The 26,077-nt window shown below is 43.0% G+C and overlaps 1 protein-coding gene across 9 annotated transcripts in view; it reads right to left on the bottom strand.

Moving 5' to 3' along the window:
• AGAP1 (ArfGAP with GTPase domain, ankyrin repeat and PH domain 1) overlaps nucleotides 1-26,077 on the bottom strand; it is a 301,541-nt gene that overhangs the window by 274,579 nt on the left and 885 nt on the right. The window contains exon 1 of one of the 9 annotated variants that reach the window (XM_027705465.1): nucleotides 3,178-3,381. The exons of the other annotated variants lie outside the window; for them this stretch is intronic. Within the exon in view, the coding sequence (XP_027561266.1) occupies nucleotides 3,178-3,226 (49 nt within the window). The 5' untranslated portion in view covers nucleotides 3,227-3,381. Of the gene's footprint in view, nucleotides 1-3,177; nucleotides 3,382-26,077 lie in introns of those variants that run through there. 9 annotated transcript variants of the gene reach the window in all.

Raw genomic sequence — 26,077 nt, 5'->3', positions numbered from 1 at the left:
TTTAGTAGTTGTTGTTGCTGCTGTTGTGTTGGGGTTTTATAAAAGGTTGCCATGTTTTTGCCTTCACAAAGAGACTACTTGAAGCAAATGGTGAATTGTGTGTATTATCAGCTCCCTGAGCAGACAGCAAGCACTGCTCATTATCACCACCCTTGCATTTATTTCTACCCACTGCTCCTGGGATAACAACAATATGCCTGAGGCTTACAACACATCTGAACTCCCCAAAAAATGCAATTTCTTAATGTGGATACTCCATAAAGGAAAAAACCTGAAGTTAAGATGCTCAAGAGCAGAGACATCAGTTTTTTCGTTATACAGATGGAGTTTATTTATCATTAATGACAAACGTTCTATCACATCTCATCTTCGTTATTATCCACTAATTTAAGCAAACATTCAGGCATTACAGAGTCTTAACTATTGCCACTGTATTTTCAGACATTTTCCGTATAGAAGATTTCTAAACAGAAGCTCAAACTGACGTGACTACAGAACTGCCTCTGGACGTGGCACTTCATGCTCTGCTCTAGTTGACAAGGTGGTGTTTGGTCCAAACACTGGACTTGATGGTCTTGGAGGTCTTTTCCAACCCTATTGACTCCATGATAATGAACAGTGAAACCCCAGCACTCAGTTCTGCCAGCAGAGTGTTTCAATTTGCTGTTTCCTACCTACCTAATGGCAAAATATAAGGATATTAATTGAACTCAGACCATACAAGTGACACCAGGGACTTGAACTCTTCATTGCAAATACTGAGACTCTGCTATCAACAGTTCTTTAACCTGCTAAACTTTGCTAACCCCTCCCCTCTAAAAAAATATGTTTACCAGATTCTGATATACCCCATGTGCTCATTTTGGCTCTGCCAGGGGAAGAAGCTGCTGCCATTGCAGCTGTGCCATGAATCCATACACTTAGCTTCCAAGGATTTCTTACAGAACTGGGGTGTTCAGCCTGGAGAAGAGAAGGCTCCAGGGTGACCTCAGAGCCCCTTCCAGGGCCTAAAGGGGCTCCAAGAGAGCTGGAGAGGGACTGGGGACAAGGGATGGAGGGACAGGACAAAGGGAATGGGATGGGATGGGATATTGAGAAGGAATTCTTCCCCATGAGAGTAGTGAGGCCCTGGCACAGGTTGCCCAGAGAAGCTGTGGCTGCCCCTGGATCCCTGAAAATGTCCAAGGCCAGGTTGGAGCAAACTGGGCTGGTGGGAGGTGTCCCTGCCCATGGCAGGGGTGGGACTGGATGGGCTGTAAGATCCCTCCCAACCCTCCCCATTCTGCAGTTCTGCAGTGGCTCTGTGCACACCCTCACCAGAACAACTCCAGGAACGCTCAGCTGACATTCCCAAACCTCAGCCTGAGGAGAAACAACCTATTTTCATGAGTCTCCATAACTGACTGTGGACAACTGGTTAAGCACTGGAAAACTGACACCATCACCTACACAATTAAGATTAACAAGATTTTGGGTAGTTTAAAATAGTGGAATACAGCTCCATATACTGAGCTAGGATATATCACAGTCATGTGAAATGCCAAAAATTCACATTCCCCACAACTAAAACTTTATTGGATCTTGTGACAACAGTTTACACAAGAGACCCATAAACAGGGGACCAAAAACAAGTAAGCAGCTTTGAGAAGTGAGGATTTTACTGTGGAAACTTAATATTCGCTCAGGGGAAAAAAAAATTCCATGGACAAACAGCTTTTTTTAAACTTTTCAGCAGGTAATGTATATTCTCCTTTTTCCAAAGCTTATCACAGTGTCTTCAGGGGGCTCCTACAGTTCTGTGCCACCACTCGAATCTGACCTTTTTCTAAGTAGTTTTGTCAGTGTGAGAAGGACAAACCAACTGTTAATAAAGACCCCTTTGGCAGAGGGCAAGGAAAGCCAAGGGGACTGGGCAGCTTACAGGAGCCAGGGACTGAGGAAAGGTCAGGTTTCCAGGATCTTCTCAAACTGACAGCAGCCTGTTCTGAAGCCTGTTACAGACCCAGCACTCATTTGGTTGCATTTGCTTGCACTGAAATTCTTCCTGTATATACAAGTCATGCTGAGCTGCTCCTCAGATGTTTGCTAAAGGCTTACAATATTTCCTTTGGCAACAGGAATCCCAAAGGCATCAAGCAGTGAATCTCTGCCTTACCAATGTGTTTATTCCAGACATAAGGAGAACAAGCATCCTGGGCAACAATGATTCAGTTCCAGATCCCCCAAAATTATCTGTTGATGCAGAGCTCACAGACATGAGAAGAAAACACTAAGGAAATCTGCAGTAGATTTAATCTTTCAGTATCTATATTGTAATAGGAAGATAAGGAATCCACCTGCCTTCTTTCAGTGATGCTCTCACCGAATCAGTCTCACAGAAATAGAGCAGGTCACGAATTTTCTGTAAGGAACTGTACAAGCCCATCAAATATTAAAAAGCACTGCAGATGTCTGCAGTCCTTTCTAAAAGCTTTTTTCAGATGAGCAAAGAGGACACATTAATTAATTAAATTAACTGTTTCCAAACACTCCACTTCTACAGATCATTACCTTTCTTCAGATGTTTTTAATAGAAAATTAGTCTGTTCCTCCAGGGTTTTCATTCCAGAGCTTCTCTATAACTATAACAGTGTTTGCTTATCCAGGCTTTCAGAAGACTTCACAGAACCCTACTGCTTTGTGCACAACCTAAAGCAATACTCATTGAAGCTTTTCAAAAAACTTCTGAGTCCAGTCTGCACGTCAGCCACATCCCCAGGTTATCAATTACACAAGCAAAACCTTATACACAAAAAAAATTACATGCACTGCATCAAGAGCTTCTTAAAAATTATCAGGAATGCACATGAATCACTTCAGCTTATTGAATTACTGCATCTACCCCACAATATACTTAATGGGGTTTCTTAAATTAAATCTCTTTCTGCCAAACACTTCTCCCTTTCAAATGGCATGAGCTGAATACCTACAGAGAGGACTGACTTTTCTTCAGATACAGCTGCAAGGTACCTGTCTGAATAATTCTGACAAGATCGACTTGTTTGTGTTGCAAGCAATCCCTCATTAGTGCCTTACTTAAAAATCAGTCAAAAGATGCCTGTTCCTAAATAGGTAAAGCACTCGAAGACATTATTCCAGAACAGAAACTGCACTGAAAGCTGGAAAACATCATCATACCTATTTCTGAAATGCCATCTCCTTCCAGTTCCTTTGCAGCAAATAACATCCTTTCCCAAAAAGCCAAGTGCAGGAATCACTTATATGTAGGGATGCTGGTCCAAACACATCGTCAGGACTCGGGGCAGAGAGGAGCAGAGCTCTTGGAGGGGACTCCTGCAGCCATCCAGAGACACGCAGCTCCTTTTACATCAGCCCAGGCAGTCATTTGTTCCTCTTACATAACAGGCACAACTCCCAGTTGCCAGAGTTCCCACCCAGTGTGCAGGAAGAGGCTGCAGTTGCCCCGTGCCCACGCCGGGTTCTCCCATGAGCTGACCTAAGAGGCAGCAGATCAACACTTTGGGATCATGGCTCCTCAGGGCTTCTGAAAATAGAACACCAGCTGCTCTTGGAGTCCGTGTGCTCCATAGCCAGCACCACTGGCCACAGCCCACGTGTGAGACCTCCTATTTCCTTAATGCCACGGCCAGACAGATTCACACCGCGCTCCATCCCTGCCCAAGGGCTGCGGGGACCAACGGAGCTCTGAGCCTGATAACCAGGGGGAAAATCCCACACCAACCTCTGAGCGTGGCAGCTGTGGCTCCATCAGGCAGTGAGGAGGCTGTTTCAGGCTTGGAGAAGCAGCCAAGCATGTTAAGAAGTGGAGACCCCACTCAATTTTCCCAGCACCGCTGCGAAAGACCATTCTGAGTGCACAGACCTCACACTGCCTTCACAACTGGCACTGACACTGGGATCCAACAACATGAATTTGTCATGAATGGAGTCTGCTTTCAATTAATCAGATTAGCACCCCAGCTGTGAATACATATTCTCCAGAACCTTATTCTTGGACTGTGACCTCCTGTTATCTCGCGCTATCATAGAAATTTAATCTGTCAAACAATCCAGTACAAAGTCCACGTAATTATATCCGCTTAAGTACAAATCCACACTTGGCAACAGGCCCTCGACAGATACTTCTTGTTCATATGTCGGTCAAGTTTCATTCAAGTAATTACAGCCTCCTCCTTACTGGAACAGCCACTGGTATTTGCCAAGTCTCACATTTCCAAAGCCAGGCAAGCCAAGCCTGGGCCTTCCAGTTTTCTGAACAGCAAAAGGAAGCAGCTACGTAAAGTCAAGATGACTGAGGTTCACTGTGCATCAGCCACACTGCACTGATGGTAACAGGGATGTTTCATTAACATTCAGCACTAATTTGTTTGGCTATGAAATGCAGATCAAGCCAAGTCTCTTCATGAATTGCATTTTCTCTACTTTTACCACCTGTACTTTGTCCTTCCTCACAGAGAGAACTTGATCACTCCTTCCATCTTTCTGGGTTTAACCTATGCATGCCTGAGATGTTCTGAAGTGGAACACAGGGGACCAGAAACAGGACTAACTGCAAAGCATTAGAGGCACAACATAACCTAAAGCAAAAGCCATATTCTATTATTTCTTACAAAAATCTCTTACCTAGGTGCTTTCTTCTATTCCCTTCCCCCTCTAATTCTCAGCATGATGCTCATGTAGATTTGAGCTCAGTTTGAAAATGTATGCATCCTACTTTAAGAACTAATTCTGTAGTATACAGCAAGAATGTAAAATTGGACCTCAGTTACTTACAATTGCACAAGGCTATAAGTTATCTACCTGTTGCAATCAGAAAATTATTTCAGAGATCCCACAGAATTTAGCCTCCTGTTTACTCACTCCTCAGATTACAAATGCCCCACAGATTCTTTTCAACATAACCAACATTATCCAGTATCACTCCAACTGTGAGTGACTGCAGTCTCTATTTACACTGTTTTTCAAAAATAAACCAGCCAACAAATACTCTTATTGCCTGCCATTTCTGAAGCTTTAAGGACAGAACACCTATATTTGTTAAATAAATCAGATGACACTGAATATGCCAACTTACAGAAGATAAGCTCAATATAATTCTAATTTCCCTCTCATTCAGTTTCTCCTTATCCAATTGTTAACAGTTCAAGTTTGGCTTTTCAGTTTCTGCAGTATAAGAGTCATGTCAATATATTTATTGACTCAGAGCTACTACATATTTCCAGATGAAACTGTGCTGCAAATGCTGTGTTTTCACCCACTTGAGGATTTTCAATTTACTCTATCTACAATTATCACCATTTGGTTAACTCAACCCTTTAGCAAGGGTTTAGCAACATCATGAGTATGTTGCTTCATGTATTTTAAGCAGTCATAACCAACTATGGAAGGTTTTACAATTGTTTGAAGTCTAGGTCTAAACACTCTACACATTTTTTTTCAGTAATATCTGTTAAATACTTAAGTAAACCATTTGTACTTTTGCAAGCATGAGACAGTGATTTCTCCCAGCATTAGTTACTAATTATCACTTAAGGAAGTTAATTCCTACGTGCTGGAATTATTTTATAGCTGATAGTTCGAACATTACGCTCTCAGCCAACCCAGTGGAATTAAGTCTTCATCATTACTTAAAAGGCTTTCCTGTTATTATAATCTGATAAATGTAATTCATCTATTACTCAGCACTGCATATTAACTGCTTTGGCTGCTTGCTGAGTGTTGGTGATGCAGCACACGGTTAGTTTAAGCAACAGAAAAACACCTGCAGGGCTAATCCTTGAGCAACAGCTTCAGCTCTTCCCCATTCCCCCACCTCGCAGCAAAGCTTTCTGTTCCATTTCAGTACACAAATTATGACAGACAATTTATCACAGAATCCCAGAATGGTTTGGGCTGGAAAGGGACTTAAAGCTCCCCCCCACCCCCTGCCATGGGCAGGGACACCTTCCACTAGCCCAGGTTGCTCCAAGTCCCGTCCAACCTGGCCTTGGACACTTCCAGGGATGGGGCAGCCACAGTTTCTCTGGGCAACCTGTGCCAGGGCCTCCGAGGACAGAATTTTGGGTGAACTATTTCAAATTTTAAATTACTTGACTTTTTCACATCAGCTGTGCCCCCACTACTCAAACAACACCCAGCTCAAGTGAACAGGCAGCTGCACTGGGCCATTACAGCCCCCAAGATGAGTCGGAATGAAACCACGGGCCTGCCTGCAGACCTGCTTTCCAAGTGCTTTTGTAGCCAGCATCTCCAACCCTCATTTCCACAGAGGCCTTGGATACGAGGCAAACCACAAAATGCACAGTCATGAACTGGGCAGCTCCTCCTCAAAATACTTCAGGTTTTCACAGCGACCTAAATCAACCACACTGGCAAAAGTGAGCAACCCCCAGAGCCCCTGGCCCCGGCAGCCTAAGCGGGTCTGAGGCTACTGCTCAATACAATCCACTCTGTGTCTTTATCTTTTTACTACCAAAGCTCCAATCTGACCTTCTAAAAGCTTAGCAGGTGTAGCAGATACACAGACAGATATCTCCTTGTGTGTTATTCCACACACAACACAGGTTGCCCAGAGAAGCTGTGGTTGCCCCTGGATCCCTGGAAGTGTCCAAGGCCAGGTTGGACGGGGCTTGGAGCAACCTGGGCTAGTGGAAGGTGTCCCTGCCCATGGCAGGGGGTGGCACTGGATGATGTTTTAAGGTCCCTTCCAAGCCTTTCACATTCTCTGATTCCATGAAATTGTATTATTTTTCTTTACCTCTTACACACCCTTGCTTTCCATCTATCCATGCTATAGATTCTTTCCTCACCATCCTGGCTTATGCTTCATGTCAACATTTCAACACAGTCCTCATCCATCAGCCATTGTTATGCTAAAACCTGGGTGTTAGCAGAGCTCTATTTTTGAAGTTGCCTGCCAGAGCACATCTCACTCAAAGCAGCCTGTCAAAGAAATTCACCCCCAACATGCACAAAGAGATATTCAAAAAGGAGTTTATGCCATTTTGTTTTTTTAATGAGAATAAACTAGTGAGACGGATCTAGTTTATTGTGAAATATAATAAATGCTGCCATTTCCAAAACCCACCAAAATTCAAAATTCAGGAATTTGCCAGAGAAAGGATTTGGAAATTTGTGAAATTATTGTATTTGATAAATTGGTCCATATTCCATTTGGCACAGCCAATTATAGCTTCCACAGCCCACGCCTCATAGTGCTTCTTCCCCCATGCTAACGTGGGGAATTCCCTGCAACAGAGTTCATATCTGGAGAAGATATTGGATCAACTCCATGATGTCTCTAGTTAGGAATGACAAATTCACTAACAAAAAAAAGGCAGGAGAGGCAAAAAAGACAAGCAAAGGGTGAATTCAACTGGGTTCTTCAATTTAAGGTAAATTGAAGTTGAACTGAAGGCTCCCCTCACTGGAACCTACTCTCAGGAGCAACAATTCCTAGTGGTTTAAGATGTTTTTTGCATTTCCTCCCCACCCACACACCACACGTTAATCATCCCCTGTTCCATTAGCATAGAGCTGCAATGCTCTAAGAACATCTGTCTTCAATAATTAATCTCTCCCACTAAATAAACTCCTGAGCCAGTGGCTGCAGATGCACCCCACTTTTCCCCTCCCATACAAACCCTAATGACTTTCCCAAGTGTGTTTATTAGCTTGGACAGCCGCCCACCTCCACTTGAGTCCTCTGCTCATCATCTGCCCTTCCATGCAAATAAACACTAATAAAAGCCCAAAACATCCTCGAGATCTTTTGGAGAACCTCAGTCCATCTCCATCAGTAGCTATTAGTGCTAAGGAGGTGGGAAACTCATTAGAAGGTTCCTCCAAGCAGGAAAGAGCAATTGTTAAGGTAGTGGCACTCAGTTACTCCTTTTTTAATACTAAGCATAAGCTGAAAACACTAATTCAGACATGAGTATCAGCCCCGTGGCTCGTTTCATACATTGTATTAACCAGTGTTTAAAGGACGCGTCTGATATTCTTCCATAGTAATTCTCACTGCTCTTAGGCCAAGGTTTAATAAATATTAGCCTGATTCTGTCATTCCTGAAAAGCACACAAACAAATAAACCCATCCGAGTCCAGTCAGTTACAGTAGCACAGGACTTTCCTGGTATTGTGACTTATTATATTTCACTTTGATTGCTCAAAGTCATCTCATTCCCAGAAATCTAATTAAGTCATTCTCATAACAACTGCTCAGAGAACGCAGGAAGATCCAGTTTCTTTGAAATATTTATTATTGCAGTTATCATCTTGCAACAGTTACAGCCAAGCAGGCATCTGACCAAGTCCTAAGAAGTGCCACTGTTTTGCTTAAACCCTTCTCAAAGCAACTCAGCCACAATCGATCTCAGACGTGACTCAAGAGTGAAGGAATTCTGCAGATCCACAAAACCTGAGGAGACAAAGCTGAGCTGGGAGCAGCAGCAGCAGCCAAGGGAGATCGATGGCTGCCCTGATCAGCACACACACCTCTGCTCAGAGCCCCCTCTGCCTTCTGAACGGGCTTCTGGAGGTGTCCAACTCAGCCCTGAACCACACACGGGTGCCTTCTGCAGGGTTAGAGCTCAGCCAAAACATGAACATGAATTCCTGTGTCCTGACTACCTGGCTGAGCCCACACACCAACCAAACCCAAGCAGGCCTCCAGCCCAAATGAAATATTTCCACGAGAAAACACTTCCTTTCCTGTTGACAAACAAGCATCAGCCCAGCACAATAGCTTGCTATGTATTTCTAGGAAATAACGTGGTATTTGGCAGATTTGTTTGTAAAGATAATCACTGCAAGTGATTACAGGATCAAGCACTTGATCAGACTTAGGCATTCAGTACACACTGCCTGTCTATTTACAAACACCTGATGATAATCCTGTTGTCCTGGACAGAGAAGAATAAAACCCAGTTCTGAACAGCAAGTGTTTCTTCCTATGTAACTTGAGGAAAAGGTTTACCTTAAAGGCTGTGACAAATAATGACTGTTGTCAGAGGCAGTGGCAGTGGCTCTCAGGAGCAGCACCCTGCCCTACCCACCCTGTCCTCACACAGCCTGGGCTGCCACCCACACCCCACTTGAACCAGGAGGAACAGTGACACCTCAGCTCCTGCCATTAGCAGAACAATGTGACTTCCAAGGCTTCCTGAAAGCAGCCCAGCTACCCCCGTTCCTTTTTCAAGCAGGTACTTTTCTGTCACACAGGATAAAGGTTATGAGCATTATCCCCACTTCGCAGAAAACCTTTGAAAACAGCTCCAAGGTTTTGCTTTGGTTTTTTGTTTAATAAAGGCTTTAATGCTCAGCCTGGAGAGAAGTGAGGGGTTCCAGGTATTGCCCCCACACAAACAGCCCGAGCCTACCACAAACCCAGCACAGAGAGACCCCTTAAGGCAAATGAAGACAGCACAATTATAGGGAAGAGCAAATCTTAATCCTAGAATGATTTGGGTTGGAAGGGACCTTAAAGGTCAACCAGTTTCACCCCTCTGCCACGGGCAGGGACATCTTCCACTGTCCCAGGTTGCTCCAAGCCCTGTCCAGCCTGGCCTTGGACACTTCCAGGGATCCAGGGGCAGCCACAGCTTCTCTGGGCAACCTGTGCCAGGGCCTCACCTCATCACAGGCAAGAATTCCTTCCTAATATCCCATCTAAACCTACTCTCTTCCAGCGTAAAGCCCCAGAGGGCTTCCCCTTATCAAGGTCACACAGATACACGTGCCAGAGACGATGGTCACCTGGTGTTGTAGCACTGAGCTGCTCTTGACCTTGCCATCAAGATCAAGCCGTGAGTGCACAGCTGCTTATCCCCTGCAGGACAGCAGAGCAGGGGTTCATTCTGGTATCATCTCCAGCTCACAGAATTAAGAGATCTGAGAGACATGCAAACACGCTCCAAATCCACTGCGTTGGCCTTTCACCAAACTTGTCTTGTTGTCACCCTTTCAAATTACTCAGTGACGTATCAGTGGCTCTGTTTTGACATCAATCCTTTCCAGTTCACTGTCAGTTTTGAAATAGAAGTCTCCATTAAAAAAAAAGTAAGAAAATTAAATACTCCCCCTGCAAAGCTGTGAAGTTCTGCAACTGTAGTAATGCAGGCAACAGTTGTTTTAGCCACATTACACACTAACAGTGTCATCACCCAAGCAGGAATCATTCAAAATTCTTTTCAGACATAAACCAGTAGCAACCTGCTATGTAATTCTTCACTGTGGTTCAAGACAAATGAAAGTCTAAATTCTTTTGGGCAAACAGCGAGTTATTGTGACCTGAAATAAGCTTTCAGTGAGATGGTTCAACTTCCAGGACGTACTCACTTGTTAGACTAATTCCCACTACATTTTCATCTGGATGCCAGCACAGAGTTCACTTCTGATGTGCTGATCCCTTGTCCCGTGGGATCTGGAGCTGCATTTAATACACATTCAGGCCCAGCTACACTGCTGGAAGTTTGCACAGCCCGGGCAGTTACTGACACTGAACCCAAGGGCAAGTCAGACAAGAATTCCTGAGCCTTGACCATGGTGGAATTCAACACAGAACTTCTGCATAATACCAAGGTTTTCACACATCTTCCAGGGAGTGAAAAGTCCCTTTATTTTCAGTTTTAGTAAGTATGCAGCTACTACTGGCATTTCAAGAACCCATGATCTAAAATTAGCAGGAGCTGCTAGCAGCATGCATTTAAAAAAGGCCAACACTCCCCAGCAGCAAGTCAGAATGTGTTCTCATTAAACCTCACCTAAGTCTTCTGGATGACAGTTAAATTTAATAGGGAAGAGCATTTTTTACTGAACTGCTGAGGAGTGATACTGATGTCTAACAATGCTCATCAGTCAAGATACACACAGACTGATGAAGTTACTGCTTTAGTGAGGCTTCCCCAGACTCATGTGGTGTTCCACTCACACCTCCAAGCCAATTTTCCATTTCCAGAAGGTACTAGGCAAAAAGTACCAATATGAGCTAGAAAACCTAAAGGAACAACTTGAAATCTGCTTTTAAAACTGGCACAGCCACAGTGGCTCTCAAAAAAACCCCAACAAAACAAAACAAAACAACAAACAGCTACCTGGAAGAAAGTCGATAACACATCCACAGATCTGTCTCAGATGTCCCTCACACTCCAAAGGACACAAACTCTGCAAGAGAAAACTTCCTCCTGTTTGCATACTCTGAATATCCAAAAACACCACGTTAGAGATGAGATTACCTTGTGTTTGGCAGCACAGAGAACTCTGGTCACAATTTACCAGTCTTTCACCATTGCAACATTTGTGTGAGAGTTTAGAATTTAGAATTTTAGAGTATCAACATGAAACCCACTAGTTTTACAAGGGCTACAGCCAGACAACCAGATGGAAAGAGACTTCCCAGAAATGCAGCACAGTATTTGAAGCAGGCATATTACAGTTAGTTATACCATTTAGCTCCACTGAGCACTTTTACAGTTAAAAAAAAAACCACTCAGTAAGTGATTTGAACCTCGAATATTTAGAAAATAAGGTAAAAATCAAACTTCTAAGCACCCCTACCTTTACAGCAAAGAAAACCCATGGATTTACCCTGCCACCCTATGGACTGGACATTCTGCTCACGTTCTGTTCACAAGCACTTCATGCTTCAAGCTGTGACGCAAATTTAACTTGTGCTGAAAACCGGAAAATATAAATCCTGTGTTATTCACTGACATACAAGATCACATTTCTTAAAAGCTTAAGAGTATGTTTGGTTACTGCTCTAACTGGAACATATCTGCAGCCATCAGTTATCAGACTACCCCAAACACTTGGGCATCAGGGCAGCCAGGGAAAAGGAAGTATTAGGACAACACGAGAAGGCTGATCTCTGCTGCCCCGTTAGCTTATTTTTTCATTCAATGAAATTTCCTGATAAATGTCTCCATGGAAAGTTTATGTTGGCAGAATTCTCCTCTCCATAGCACGGTGTGGTTTTCCACACTCACTGATGGAAAGCAGCAGATACAGAGCAGTTGGATTTTGTAGTGCAGACAGACAAGGGGAGGAGGGATCGAGTGCAGGGAGACCCAGTCAAATGTACTTGGGACTCAAGCACTCCTGAACTCTGGGATAAAGAACTGTTTTTCCAGAAAATGCCAACTGTCCAATTAATTGAATGCTTTGCCCAGAAATTGCTCCTGTAAGTGCTGCAATTATCTCAACATAAAGAGATTGCCACAGTGACTCATTAATTGTAAAATTACTTACATTATACCATACAAAGTAGCCAACACTGAACAGCATAAAACAATTTGACTTCAGCACAGTCTGTCTCATTTCACTCAAGCCTAGGACACAGCTAATATTTACCAAATTATACAAATTCTTCATTCTCCACTATAGTGGGGGTCGAGTTGTAACAAACTGTCCCTTTCACTCACAAGTCTCTAACAGACAACTTCACCATCCTCCAAAAAAGAAACAACTCTGGATAGTCAATCACAACATCAGAATGAAGACCAGATTTCCTTTCCTGAATATCACAGAATGGTTTTGGTTGGAAGGAATCTTAAACATCATCCCATCCCACCCCCTGCCATGGGCAGGGACACCTTCCACTAGCCCAGGTTGCTCCAAGCCCCGTCCAACCTGGCCTTGGACACTTCCAGGGATCCAGGGGCAGCCACAGCTTCTCTGGGCAACCTGTGCCAGGGCCTCCCCACCCTCACAGTAAAAAAAACTTCTTCCTTAAACCTAAACCTACCCTCTTTAATACCATCCCCTCTTGTCCTATCACAATATATCCTTCCCAAAGTCAACCTCCAACTTGCTTTTCCCTTTGAATAACTGCAGACACCAACTCATGGAAGCCACAGACACTCCAGTGAGCAGCACCTGTAACTTGCCCCACTGGGTTCAGCTCAGACCCCCACACATCAAACCAGTCCAAACAGACCGTGTTGTGTCCTCATTCAGCACTTTTCTGCATGATAAATTTCTTCTTGCTGAAAACCAAAGTGGTGTGGAGCTGCAGCCCTTAATGGTACTGGGACTTGCACAGAAAGGAAAAGCTGCCATAAAGACAATACATAACAGTATTTTGGCAAGGTGAATTAAAACCTTCCACTGCTGATCACACAAGCAACTCCATTTCAGCATTAGCTGCAGATAAAGGGAACACGCACACACCTCCCAGAGAAACTGGTTCAGGTTTGTTAGAGCCTGCAAGTTATTGGATAGCCTGTGGAGCAGTTCAGCAGCAAGAGCTCCCGTGCATCCTCCCACCTTTCTGCTGTTCCTTAAGGAAAAGGAGCTTTAGGTGTAAGACAGCAACTCACTGACTGGAGCCAACAGCCCTCCAACACCCACCAGCTCTGCAAGAGCAAGTGCAGTCTCACAGGCTCACCCACTCTAAAGCTACACTCTCAGAAGATCATCAAGATCTACACCTGTTTTTAGCAAGTTTGTACTCTGTGGCTCCACTTTACCACAAGCCTTTCACTTTCTAGTATCATTTTCAGCTAAATCCAACCTGGGAATCAAGCAGCACATCACCTCGTTTTGAATTCAAGTTGAATGGAGTTTGCAGTAATTCTGAGGCACAAAGAAGCAAAGAAATATAACCCTCAGGTTACAGGCTTTGCTTACCTGACTAACTTGGAGGCTTTACTTTGCAGGGGCTTAAAGAGAATTCAAATAAAAGCTTAGTTTTGTTCCCCAAAAAGACTCTGCAGCAACTTTATTTATTATTAATCAGGTCTCATCTGCTCCATACATCATTTCCATAAGATTAGTAATCAGCCACATGTTACAAGATGACAGCAAATCCTGTGTCCTTTGTCAACATAAAGCTCTCACCTCCTGAAGAGTAAACACACAGCACAAGTTACAGCAGTTTGTTTCCTTTTATGCAAGCTCGTTGAGACACTGCATGAAAAATGCCATGTTACAGAACACAGATCTGATTTTGTACCTCAGTTATTTCATCTTACATCACAATTTGTCATTAGCAAGGTACTTTACCTATTCCTTCTAATAAGTACTCCCCTGTCACTTGACTGCATCACAAATACAAATAACTTGATTTACGGTTCTTTTCAGAAAATTAATACACTACTTGTTAATTTAAACACTTAGAAGTTCACTGCAAATGCATACATTTCCTGACAAGTGGATGGAAGACACAAATTAAACAAGTGCCATAGTTTACTTGTAGTTAAAAATCTTCGCTTTTAAATCAGCTGCTCATTATTACAGAGTTCATAGAACCGCCTAAATACAGAAATCAGCCTGAAAGTTGGCAGTCACAGAGACAAGAAGCAGAACCAGGTCCAGCATCAAAGCCCATCCCAGCAGATGGAAGTGATAATCCAGAAGCCTTCAAAATTCTCTCCAGTTATGTCACTTTAGTTGATACCTCAAAGTGTCCCAGAACAGCTGCTGGTCTTTGAGTATTATGAGAATTTGGCTTCTTTTTACTTCCAAAAGCCAACAGCCTGCAACCACTCCAGAAGTTTGTTAGAATAAGAGCAAAGTACACTGAAGCCTCTATATTCTAATGTCTCAATGGCCTGTTTGTGCTGCTTGGAGGCAAACACAGCACAAAATGGTTCTTGCAAGTAAGGAAACCCCTGACTATCCCTCACCTCAAGTGTATGTAGCTGTCTTGACCATTAAAATCCATTTTTACAGCTTCACAGGAACTACTTACAAGCTGTTATGGTTAAAAAACAAATCCCACACTCTGTCCCAAGGTGATGATTTTGCATCTCACATGACTCAGCAGCATCAAAGCTTCTGCTTGCCCACCTTCCCAAGGAGAGGATCAAACCCAATACAGTTCTCTCACAGACTGCTCCCATGTATTCAAATTCCATTTGGGAATGGAATCACTCTGGTTTTTTGTGCTCAGGACAAGCCCACCTGGATATAAACTGGTTTAGTAACTGATTTAACTGCAGCACCAGCAGCAGCCACACTGAGCTCTCAGCTCACTCTGTGATGTAGAATGGCTTCTGCCATAGCTTGGCCACAGCATCCAACACACAAAACCCACCCTGGATGCCAACAAATGAGCCACCAGCACTGCTACAGAGGCAACATCCTCCAGATGCTTACTGCACTATCTTCCAAAACCAGATTTCACGTTCTGCTTTAAAAGACTGCACTAGAATCAGACAACAGACACCCCAAGGACAAAAGAATCAGCCTGACTACACAGTCACAGGGTAGCAGAGGGCTTTCCTGGCACCCTGCAGTGTTCTCCACACACCATTCCCAGTGAAACCTGTATCTAAACCACTGTCCAGGGAACATGTTCCCCCAGGACAATAACTGTCCTGTCTCAGCTCACACACCTACTTAGGAACAGCCTTTTGACTGATGTGATCAACATGTTGACAGAGGCAAACAAGAGACTGGTGCTGAGGCAGTAGGACAGCTCATATATTCACCAAGAGATTCATACAGCTATTCCAGACCTGTTTGTAGCAGGTTGTTGTTTTGGGTTGTTTTTTTTTTTAATTACAGCCTCAATGGTCTTGTTTTCAAAAGATCTAGCCCCGTTTGTAATTGGATCTATTTATCCATGTTTCATTTACCTGACGTGTCATCACTCAACAGCTTTTATCAAATATCACCACTTCCCTTGCAGGCAATATTCCCGGGTGCTGAGGAGAGAAACAGCAGGAAAACTGCCCCAGAGCAGCAGCAGAATGGCAGCCAGCCCAGGGGAAATGGCTCAGCATTGCACAGGGTTCCTCTCACTGCACCTTGCACTGGAATTAAGGAATACCAGACAACTTCTAAGACACTTCAGTGTTGCTTTCTTCCAAGATTATGATATTTGCACTCAAGTTTCTAGCAGGTAGCTGGCTCAGCCTGAGCACAACACCTTATTTACATACCAATTTAAACAATAAGAACCTGAAACACCACCAGTAGGCTACCTTGCTCCCTACAAATTCTGGCAAAATTCGTTTTCCCCATTTATCTGCCGAGTTTTTTAAAAGCTTCTGGCCTAGTTAGCAAATCAAGGGATATAGATGTGAGCTTTAATTTTAATAGCATGTCATTACCTAACATCAAGTAATCCCTAAAGGGACATACTTGCACTTTTTAGGTCACTGAGGTATTTTGCCTCTTGCTGTTGACAGCCTCTGTTCAAATCACAGCCAAACACCTGTATTTAAATGGGTTTTTTCTTCCAAATTGGCTAATTTCTTTCAGCTGTCTGTAGTCTCATTTCAGCACTTGCTGTGAGAGTAAGCCAGTAAGGCTCAAATTGGAAAACTTGATATGATTAAAGGGTCTAAATCACCTTGAAATATTAACTTGGAGATAGATTAATGTTCATTTTGTCTAATGTAATGTTACAGAAGCAAAGAGAACCTCCCCACTCACACAGAGCCTGCACAACTCTCAGTACTGAAGAATCAGCTTCCTCCTGGAACAGCTCTTGCCTTATTTAAGGAAAGGTAAACATCATCTCTTTAGGCTATTGCATTCCATAATCTAACATTAGGATTTTTCCTATCAGCCCAGAAATAAAAGCTCTCAGGTTTACATTAAAGTTCATTGGTTTGCACAGTAAGTAAAATACCCAATGCTCATTTCCTTTACCAGGATCACAGACAGCAAAAATACCTTTATTATTATCCCAGCACCACTGCACGAATTGTCCCTGTTTTATTTTCCTTATGTTTTCCCACTGCAGTTTCTGCCACACTCCCACCAACACCAATTCAACTGGCACAGCAAGTCTTTCATTATCTCAAACTGCACAGACAACTATCACACATATTCTATCTCCACCATATACAAAACAGCAATGTAAAAATTATTACCATATAGATAAGGGTAATTTTCCAGCTTAAGGGGGGAAAAAAGCATCCTCTGGAAAAATATTTTTCCAGCAGTTGTTTAAACACCAAAAAGAACAACAATGACACTACATGAAAGCCACTGAATTTTCCCTTATACGTTTCAGTGACTAAAATGGACAAGCACTTGGATTAGGCATTTAAAGGAAAAGAGGGGCCTCCAGTTGTTTGTTTTAAAACACATATAATGCTCCATGTTAAGAGCTTTTGTCAGATAATTTGGAGGGGATTAGCAAGTCAGCAATTAGTACGTGCAGTTCACATCAACTACCACACCAATTAGCATCATAAATCAAACCAGCAACCCTCCGACTGAATCCTATTATGCAGCAAGGAAGATGTTCCAGGAAGGAAAACTTTCCCAGAGAAATAATGTCTTTTCGGAAGTCAGGTAGGGCTCCTGACCTCAGGTAAAATACCGATTTTAATGTGCATTAAGCAGTTATCAAGGCAATTGTCTGCTGTAAATATTGGCCACCTGGCTGCCACTGTCACCCCCATTCCAGTCGACATCCCTACTTAAAGTTATTTTTCAAGGTAGGTCAACAGCCAGGTCCCATAAACTCATGTACTGATACACATCTCCACGCTCTTAAATGCTGACACCTCAGAGCAGTGAAGCATTTTTGAAGCTTAATTAATGCAGGTTAAAATTAGCCTCTTATTTTGCATGAGAAAAGTAATGAAATGGGACTAAATAGATGAGTCGCCCCGGGGTACAGGGATCGTTCTCCACGGCTTGTTTGGGCTCCTCCCTGCTCGCATTTCCTCAGCTCCAAGGGTGAAACGAGGGATGCAAGGAACGGAAAAGTGATAAAGGACCGTGGCAAAGCCCCATGTGCACTGAGGCTGCACCCCAGATCCTGCAGCCATAGATCCTGCGGCCATGGATCCTTGTGGGATTCAGAGCACACCAGCAGCACTGTCGATTTTTACACTTTGATCATCCATCACTCGTGTCACCACCCTGTGCAGGGGCTCAGGAGCTGGCCCAGGGACCCACGGAAATCTTTCAGCCCCAAGCCTGAACAGCAACCCGAACCAAATTTTCTGAAGGAAAACTATTACTCAGCTTTATCCACAGTAGAAAGAAAATAATCCCATTAATTCTTTAGCGTGTATTGAAAATACTAACAAAGCTTTACTACAAAAGCATTTTTAAACTCTACTACATCATTGATTTTATGTTCATGACAGCAAAGGAACATTATTTTCCTTCACTGTCATTATTTATTAGCTTTGATAGTTGACAATTGTACCCTTGGCAGTACAACCAATAACATCTTCTGGCCAGACACAGAGAGGGTACAATTCATAACAAAATGATTTGTAACTGCTTTATCACAATTCTCACAATCAAATGCCCACATCTGTTAAGATTTTCCACGCTATCATTCTGGTTTTAGTGCTGAAGAGTGATCCAAAGCAGAGATACAGAGCCCATCCTTCTCCCAAATCTTTATAACCCACCTCCGCCCCCAGCCCCAGCAGCAGATATTGAGCCCTGTGTCACTCTGGTGATCATGCACTGCTCCCATCTCTGACTTTGGCTTAGTTCTTATCAGGTCAAATCTGTCATGTCCTGTCACCTCTACCTGATTATGAACACCTTCCAGCTCTACAGATGAGCTGTACAACGACCATAAGTTTAACAGGACATAAGTATCAGTTATTAACTCCTCTTTCCTCGTCACAAAGCACCTGGTCACTGGAGCCAAACTCAAACCATTACATTAAGTTTACAAAAAGACATCAATATTCAAACCTAAGGATCCAGTGGCAGCTCAACTGCTCCTTCTCACCATTCCAGCATTACTAAAGGCTTAGTTGCCAAGATCCTTTGCATCCTGCAGTCAGCCCAACTTCTTCAGGCCACACAGGTGATTTGTCAAGCCCAGTCCATGGCAAGAAGTGCCATCAGTTCCTACTGCTGGAGTTGGTTGTCTCCACTGCATTGGTGTTACAGCTGCCACTTGAAGGCTGATGGATGACCTGATTTTTGCCTCTGTGACATTCAAATTACTATCAAGCTTCAAGCCACCTCCAGGAATTTCCCTGAATGACTAACCCTGGCTGTAACACTATAGGAAGCAGGAGAAAAAAAGGGCCATTCCATCAACTTGCACCTGCTAACCCAGTTCAAAGCAGCACATCTAAGCTGTAAAGCCACAATTGTTTCTGTGCTTTGAGAGCACTCTTAGATCCTTTTCCATCGCGGACTTACAAAGCTCCAACATTTCACTCACTAAGCATCTGGGTAGGTAAATTTAAGATTCTTTCCTGGACCCAGAGATGTATTTCAACTTCATGTTTTTCACAGCCTCAGATATTTCAATCTCCTTCCACACTTCCTGAGTTAGGGAGAGTTTCCCTGAGTTTGCTGGAACTTCCCTCTGGGGGAAGAACCTTTCCATGCTACCCAGCCTAACCCTGCCCTGGCACAGCTCCATGCTGTCAGAGAAGCTGTAACAAAAGGTTCCATGGATCCTGGGGTAAAAAAAAAATAAAAAAGGGAGATATATAACATCTCTTCAACACGCACACTGAAACTTTCAAGTCCAAAACCAGATTACTCCAAGCAGGCACAAAATTCCCCATCTGTCCACACACTGGCCATCCCCACTGCATCCTTTGGGTACATACATATCAATGAGGGTATCTTCAGTTCATCAACTTTATTGTCCCAGCAAAGCAGGTTTGATCAGAGATGCCTGTTAACTATTCCAGGCCTCAAGGCTTGCACTCCACCTAACTCTGACTCCATGGAGAGGAACAGGCTCTGACAGCACAAAATACAGAAGCATATTGATGATTCTATACCCTGTGTATAAGTTATCTTTCAAAAATGAAACATTTCATAAGATCCATAAATATGCAAAGCCAGTTATTCAGACAGGCAGCTGCAGTCTCACATCTAATCCCTCATCCTGCTACGCTTGCTTTCCATGTTCCTACAAATTCCCACGCCAGCCACCTCCCCGTGGAAGGTCCTGGGACACGTGTCCTGGGTGTTGGACCAAGTGCTGCAGAAAGCTCCTGGTTCCCAAGGCGTTAACTCGGGCACACCAGCACTTCCCAGGTTAATGGGATCCATTTACCCCAGTGCTGCCCGGGCACCCCCCTGCCAGGCTTTCAGCATATTTCCTCTGGAGAGCACAGTTGCTGTGATACCTAAAAGACAGGATTCCTGGCTGCTCTCCTGAGCACAGGAAGCTGGAACTGTAAGATAATGGATATCTCACATTAGAACCCACTGTGTCTGGGTAACAAAGTAGTGATGCTACAAAACCCTGCACCAGTGACTGCTTGCTGTGTCTGTGCTCTTCTGGTTATGTCACTGAAAAATACAGTTGCAAAGTATAGGAACAGTGGCATAAATTAATAGAAGATTTATTAACAGGAACCACTTCACCTGCAGCTTTAGTTTAATAGAAAATGTAAGCACTACCGAGTTCAAGTCAAGGCTTCAAGTTAAATTGTGTTGAGCACTGATTTGGTCTAGGCTATGAACAGGTCTTCAATCCCTTAACAAATAACAAAAAAAAAATGAAATATGTAATTTAAGCTTCTCACAGACAAACACAAATACAAAGCAATACAGCTAAAGCTACACATTCAATTCCAGTGTTCTCCAGAGGCCCTTTGCCTGCCTGGATCTTTCTTCACATAAAAGGGGAAATTACCAAACAAAATAGCTGCCTAAACATAACGTTTACATTCTTTATCCAAATATGTAAACTAATGAAGTTACTAGAGGAGACACTGAATTTACACATTTCACACACATCAACCCCGTGGTTTTAGTACTTGCTTCCTGAAGTGGTTAAATGAAGCTTCTTTAAGCAATAAAAAAGAAAAGTGAAAGAACAAGTCATTCCCTGGCTTAGAAATGCACTGCCATCTTAACAGCCTTTCATCTGTACCATTACACAGGCTCCAAATATATTAGTCAGAACCCTGAAATGGCATTAATGAGGTTGAATGTGCACATACTGATTAAGTAACACATCTGCTTCCATCCACTTAGAAAAAAAAAAGATATTAAATACTTCCAGAGGGCTTTGGAACTGCCAGCTGCCCACAATGGACTCGCTACCAACAAGGAAACCTGACAACCTCGCTGTTTCCACCTTGGAATTAGGAATTTAAGACAAACTTTCTAAGAAATCATAGATTCCCAGTGGCCAAAATACATCTAAGTGAGACAGCAATGTTACCTGATTGCTAATGTGTGTCACAAGACTCATGCAGCATTTATAACCTTATCACCATTGCAACAGAAGCACAAATTAATTGCAAACAACTTCAGATCAAAAGCTCTGTCCAGAGGACGAAGAAGTAGTTGAAAAGTCTTTCCTTACAGACATAAGAGAATCCCAAGTTAAAACCACTCCCGTTTTGACTCTGTTGGGCTCTCTCAACTACACCCGTGTCTCTCTTGTCCTGGGGAGCCCAGGGCTGCACAGAGCACTTCAGGTGCCCTCATCAGTGCCAGGGAGGAATTTAGATTTTAGAAAGAAAAACAAAACCAGAACAAAAAAAAAATCTACACCCCGTCAAGGCCAGGCACGGGGGGAGGAACCTGGGCCAAGCTGCTCTTCCAGAGAGGTACAGCTCATCACACCAGGGCTCTCAGCTGGGAAAGGGATGCTCCCAGTGCCATTGCACCACTTCCAAACCAAACTGAGACTTCAAGACAGTGCTCCAGTGCTTGGGATCTTTGCCCTTCACCCTCTGTTCTCCTGGCTGGGGCAGGGCACCTGCTCAGCCTCCCCATGGTGCTCCACGAGCACCTCTCTCTCCACACAGAGATGACACCCAGGAAACTGTATTTAAGTCCTGAAATCACAGAAGTCTGTACATCCAACATCAGCAGCATCTCCACTTGTCCATATCTGGCACTGTCTGTGCTCAACTATTTTGTGGAGTGAGGACCAGTAAATACAGAAGAGAAATTGAGCCACAGCTGCCCCCCAGCACAGGTGACATGAAGTACAAACAGTGCTTGGAGGCAGTCAAGGACAAAAACTAATAACAGAAAACAAATCTCTTACTCCCACAGACGTCAGGATTACCGAAACTATTTAATACAATGCTTTCTCTCTCAGGACAGAAAACTTTATCCACTGTAGATTACTAAGCAATCATTTCAGATTTGTTCCACAAGTGATGTAAAGCCGTGTGTACGAAGGTCACCAAGGAAACCCTTCACACAAAAACCAACAACTGCAGAAAGGGAGCTCTGAAATGCACTGTCAGCAAAAGGTCACACAGTTGAGATGCAACTGAGTTCTGAGATTTTTTTGTAGCTTACATTACCTTTTCTTCAAAGACTTGCCAAAAATATCAGCACTGCCATTCACCTTGGTTATTGGTGAGGACAAATCCAACTCCCAGCGGTGATGCAGTGGAGAACAGAGTATTTCTGAGCTCTGGGGAGAAGCTGTTCAACTGCCTGGCATTACTCCAAACCCCTATCATTAGCCAAAAAAAAAAAGGTGTGTTTTTTTTTTTTATTTCACTTACAAGCATCCTGGAGACTGACAGTTATAAGTTCATCCCTTAAATATTAGCCATTAATGACATACCTCATATTCCTGTATCTGTTTTCACAACATGATCCAAGACACAAATCTCTTCCTTAGGGTGGCAAGTTAAGATTGAGACCATGTCTACCTCCAGTGCTGCATAATATACCTAACTGGAATATAGATCTTGTGAAGACACTTAGCTCGAGCACCACTGTCACCTTCCAGAAGCCACAACTGCCACTTTGTACTGAGCTCAGGACAACACACAACACGGACACAGCAACCCCTGTTCCAAAGTGTTTCCTTTTCCCAAGTGCCTGAGCTGAGCCAAAGCAAATCCAGTGTCCAATCCACTGGATTGCCAAGTGCCCCCTCTTCCTAGGGAGTAAGACTCATTTGCCAGTTGGAGCAGAAGCCAGAGCAGTGGTGTGTGTACACAGCAGCACAGGCTCTGGGATCAGCATTGCTGCTGTCAGCTAATCCCCCAAAGCAAACTCCCTGGAAAACCTAAAGCCTCACAACACAGTTGTTCCAACAACATCAGCTGATCCACAGCAGGTCTCCTTCTCTGCCTGGGGGAAAAAGAAGTTCTCCTCAGAAGTTAAGGGCTCAAGGCTTTCCTCTTGAGCTGTAACTCTCATGCTCAAAAGCATCTGATACTTTATCCTGCAGCTTTTGCAGAGAATAGCAACAAAACATGTGAGTTAAAGCCAGAAAGCACAGTCACTTCAACTTGGGGTAAGATAAAAGTAACTTAAGACACAACTATCAAAACTAACTTTTAGTTCATTGTGCAAGAACAGTTAATATCGAGCATTTGAGTCTTGGTGCTTATTCACACACTGAAGTCTGTGATCTTCCAGGTTAAAAAGAAATGTCTTTCCATTTTGATATTAGCCACTGATGCTCCAGGTATGTGGCCAGATTCCCTATGCCTGAATCACACAAATTTAATCCCCCAGCAAACCAACATAAAAACAAACAAACAAAGCATATTCTCATGTTCTGTTGTGCTCTCCCCGAAATCTGAAACAAGAGGGATGTTTGGAAAATCACTTTGTACCTTCTGCCATTTTCTCCCACCCACCCACTCCCCCAGTGCACCTTTGCACTGCCCTGAGCAATACCTTCCAAATGTACAATCTCTTATTTTCCCTAGGACTTAGATTATTTCTTGAGTCCCACTTAATAATCATCATTTCAAAATTCAAACACCCTTTTTTTATTAACAGAAAAACAAGCACAAAAATCACAAAATGCACACAGCAACTCACAACTACATGATATCTGATAGAGCATTTGTACCAACTAAAGCAACAACCTCCCCTTAAATTAATAAATAAATACATACAATCAGATTTTCTATCATTTAGAGAGGGGGAATAAAAAAGACCCACGGACACTACAGGAAACACCTTCAAATTGCTCACAAGGCAAACTGAAGCCAGTATCTTAAGTCTGATTGTTTAAACTTTGTTTTACTCATAGAGGATCCAACATATTTCCCATTTTGATGGGCTTGTCACTGTGGAGGACAAACTACTTCAGATGCTCAACACCTGCTGCACCAGCATGTCAGCAATAAGTATATTAGTATTTGTTTTTATAGACTGCTAATAATGTCGATGTCATCTTGGATAAAGTGTTTTAAAATCCTTTCATGAAGGACTAAAAATTAAATTTTTCACCATTCCTAAAGTTTCATAACAATACAGTGCTGGTCCCAGCCTGGATGACAGAATCTGGAGCTGCCCTCCTCAGCTTTTACCTCCCCTTACAGACCATCACACCTGGAAACCCCAGGATACTTTCAGCAACTTAAAAAAACACTGAAAGCAATTCTTACTTTCCACTCCCTGTTCCTAAGCACACAACATACTTGATATAAGCAATGTTTCATGTTGATGAAGTACTGATGTTGTGAACTACAGATTTTGCTGCAGTGAAGGCTGTACAACAGACTAATAATATTAGTTACTGTGTTCTAAAACCAATATAACAGTCTAAATAACAACATCTAAAACTGCCTGGCTACTTAGTATGAATTTCATACAAAAAATACAGCACAGAAGTATATGCTTTGGAACTGCTGACTTTGCAGCTCTGACAGGCAAGAACCTGAAAGTAACTGATTTTTAGCATTTTTATCCACTGAGGAAAAACGAATGAAGTGAAATATCACCCAGAACTGTTTCACCCAGTATCGCAGGAGAATTATAAGAATACAAGGCAAGCAACCTCTGTGCAATAAATATTGACATGTCAATTTAAGACCAAATTTAGCAGTTGCTCTCTTCAGATTAGACAGAACTCGTGTACTTGAATATAAAGAACTGCTGCTGCAAGGGGAGTTTTAATTTCACATTATTTTAATATTCCTTGGTCCAGCAAAGGTGTCCAGACACTGCTATAGCAGAATTCCAAACTTAAAGAGGGTTTTCCTGGCCATTAAAATCCGAAATGCTGGGAAGAGAGTGCCACTCTACACTGGAAAGAAAATTCTGAGAAGCAGTAATAGCATCTCTCCTTCACTGAGAGAGTCCCAAATTGCTTTAGATTCCAAACGTGTTCTCCTCCAGAGCTGTCAAACCTCTCCCGAGCAGGAGAGCTAAATGTGAGCTGTTCCAGGAGCACGTGTTGGTTGGAGTTTGGGTTTTAAGCAGCCTGAACTAACAAGACTACATCCTGTTCTTTACAGGGCACAGCTCTCCTTGGGCTGGAAGGAGCTATTTCAGCAAAAATACTCCATATTTTCTCACACCAGCCACACACCAACCACACCGTGACTCCTCCCTGCCAGGGAACCTAAAGTGCCTTGAGTCCAAGCGCTTTTGTGATTTGGAGAGAATCAGAACAACACTAAATTCTTTGCAGCAGCAAAACTGGAATGCAACCACCGCTAAGCAAATGTCTGTTTTTACTACACAGCACTACCACACAGATTTAAAAGCTGCCATCAGTGAGAAACAGTTGGATAAAGGAGGTTTATCAAAAATACAACAGTTGGATAAAGGAGGTTTATCAAAAATACAACCTGGTGGAGTTATAATCTAAAGGAGCGAGGAGGTGTTGCTTTTACTACCTGCAGTTTTTAATATTTAAGAGCTAGTTGAAGAGCCCTCAGAACAGAAAAGACATAACATATACTCCTTTTCTAGATAAATCTTTGCCATCAATCAGAGCTCCTCCTGCTCTCACGACTCAGTGTCCAATGTAAGTTAGACAGCAAATTGTCTGTGAAGATTTTACTCATCAGCTCTGCTTTGGAAACGTTTGCAGGCTGCTATTTTGGTTTTCAAGTCTTTGTGATTGACAAATGAGCTGAGCCACAGTTAGGTAACAGAAATCATCACTACATGAAAAGACTAACACAAGTCACATGCTAAGGAGATAACTACATACAGTGCTCCACATCCTCCTCCCACTGCCACGCAAACTTGGCACATCACTACAGCCCAAGCCTCTTATTCAAGAAACATATTTTTACCACATAAACATGTATTAATTACCACTTTAAAAAATGTCCTGCTGAAGGCATCATCTGTCCTGCAGAAATCCAAACACTAGCAGCACAGAGACAGGTACAGTGCCTGTGCCACAATATATATTCATAAGTTTTTATCTCTTTAGAAGAAGGGAGAAAAGGCAAAGCACTCTCCCAAA

This window comes from Neopelma chrysocephalum, unplaced genomic scaffold (assembly GCF_003984885.1).
Source record: "Neopelma chrysocephalum unplaced genomic scaffold, ASM398488v2 Primary Assembly neopelma1_335, whole genome shotgun sequence".
In the NCBI taxonomy this organism is placed as follows: domain Eukaryota; kingdom Metazoa; phylum Chordata; class Aves; order Passeriformes; family Pipridae; genus Neopelma; species Neopelma chrysocephalum.
This window is presented reverse-complemented; position numbering and strand designations above follow the sequence as displayed.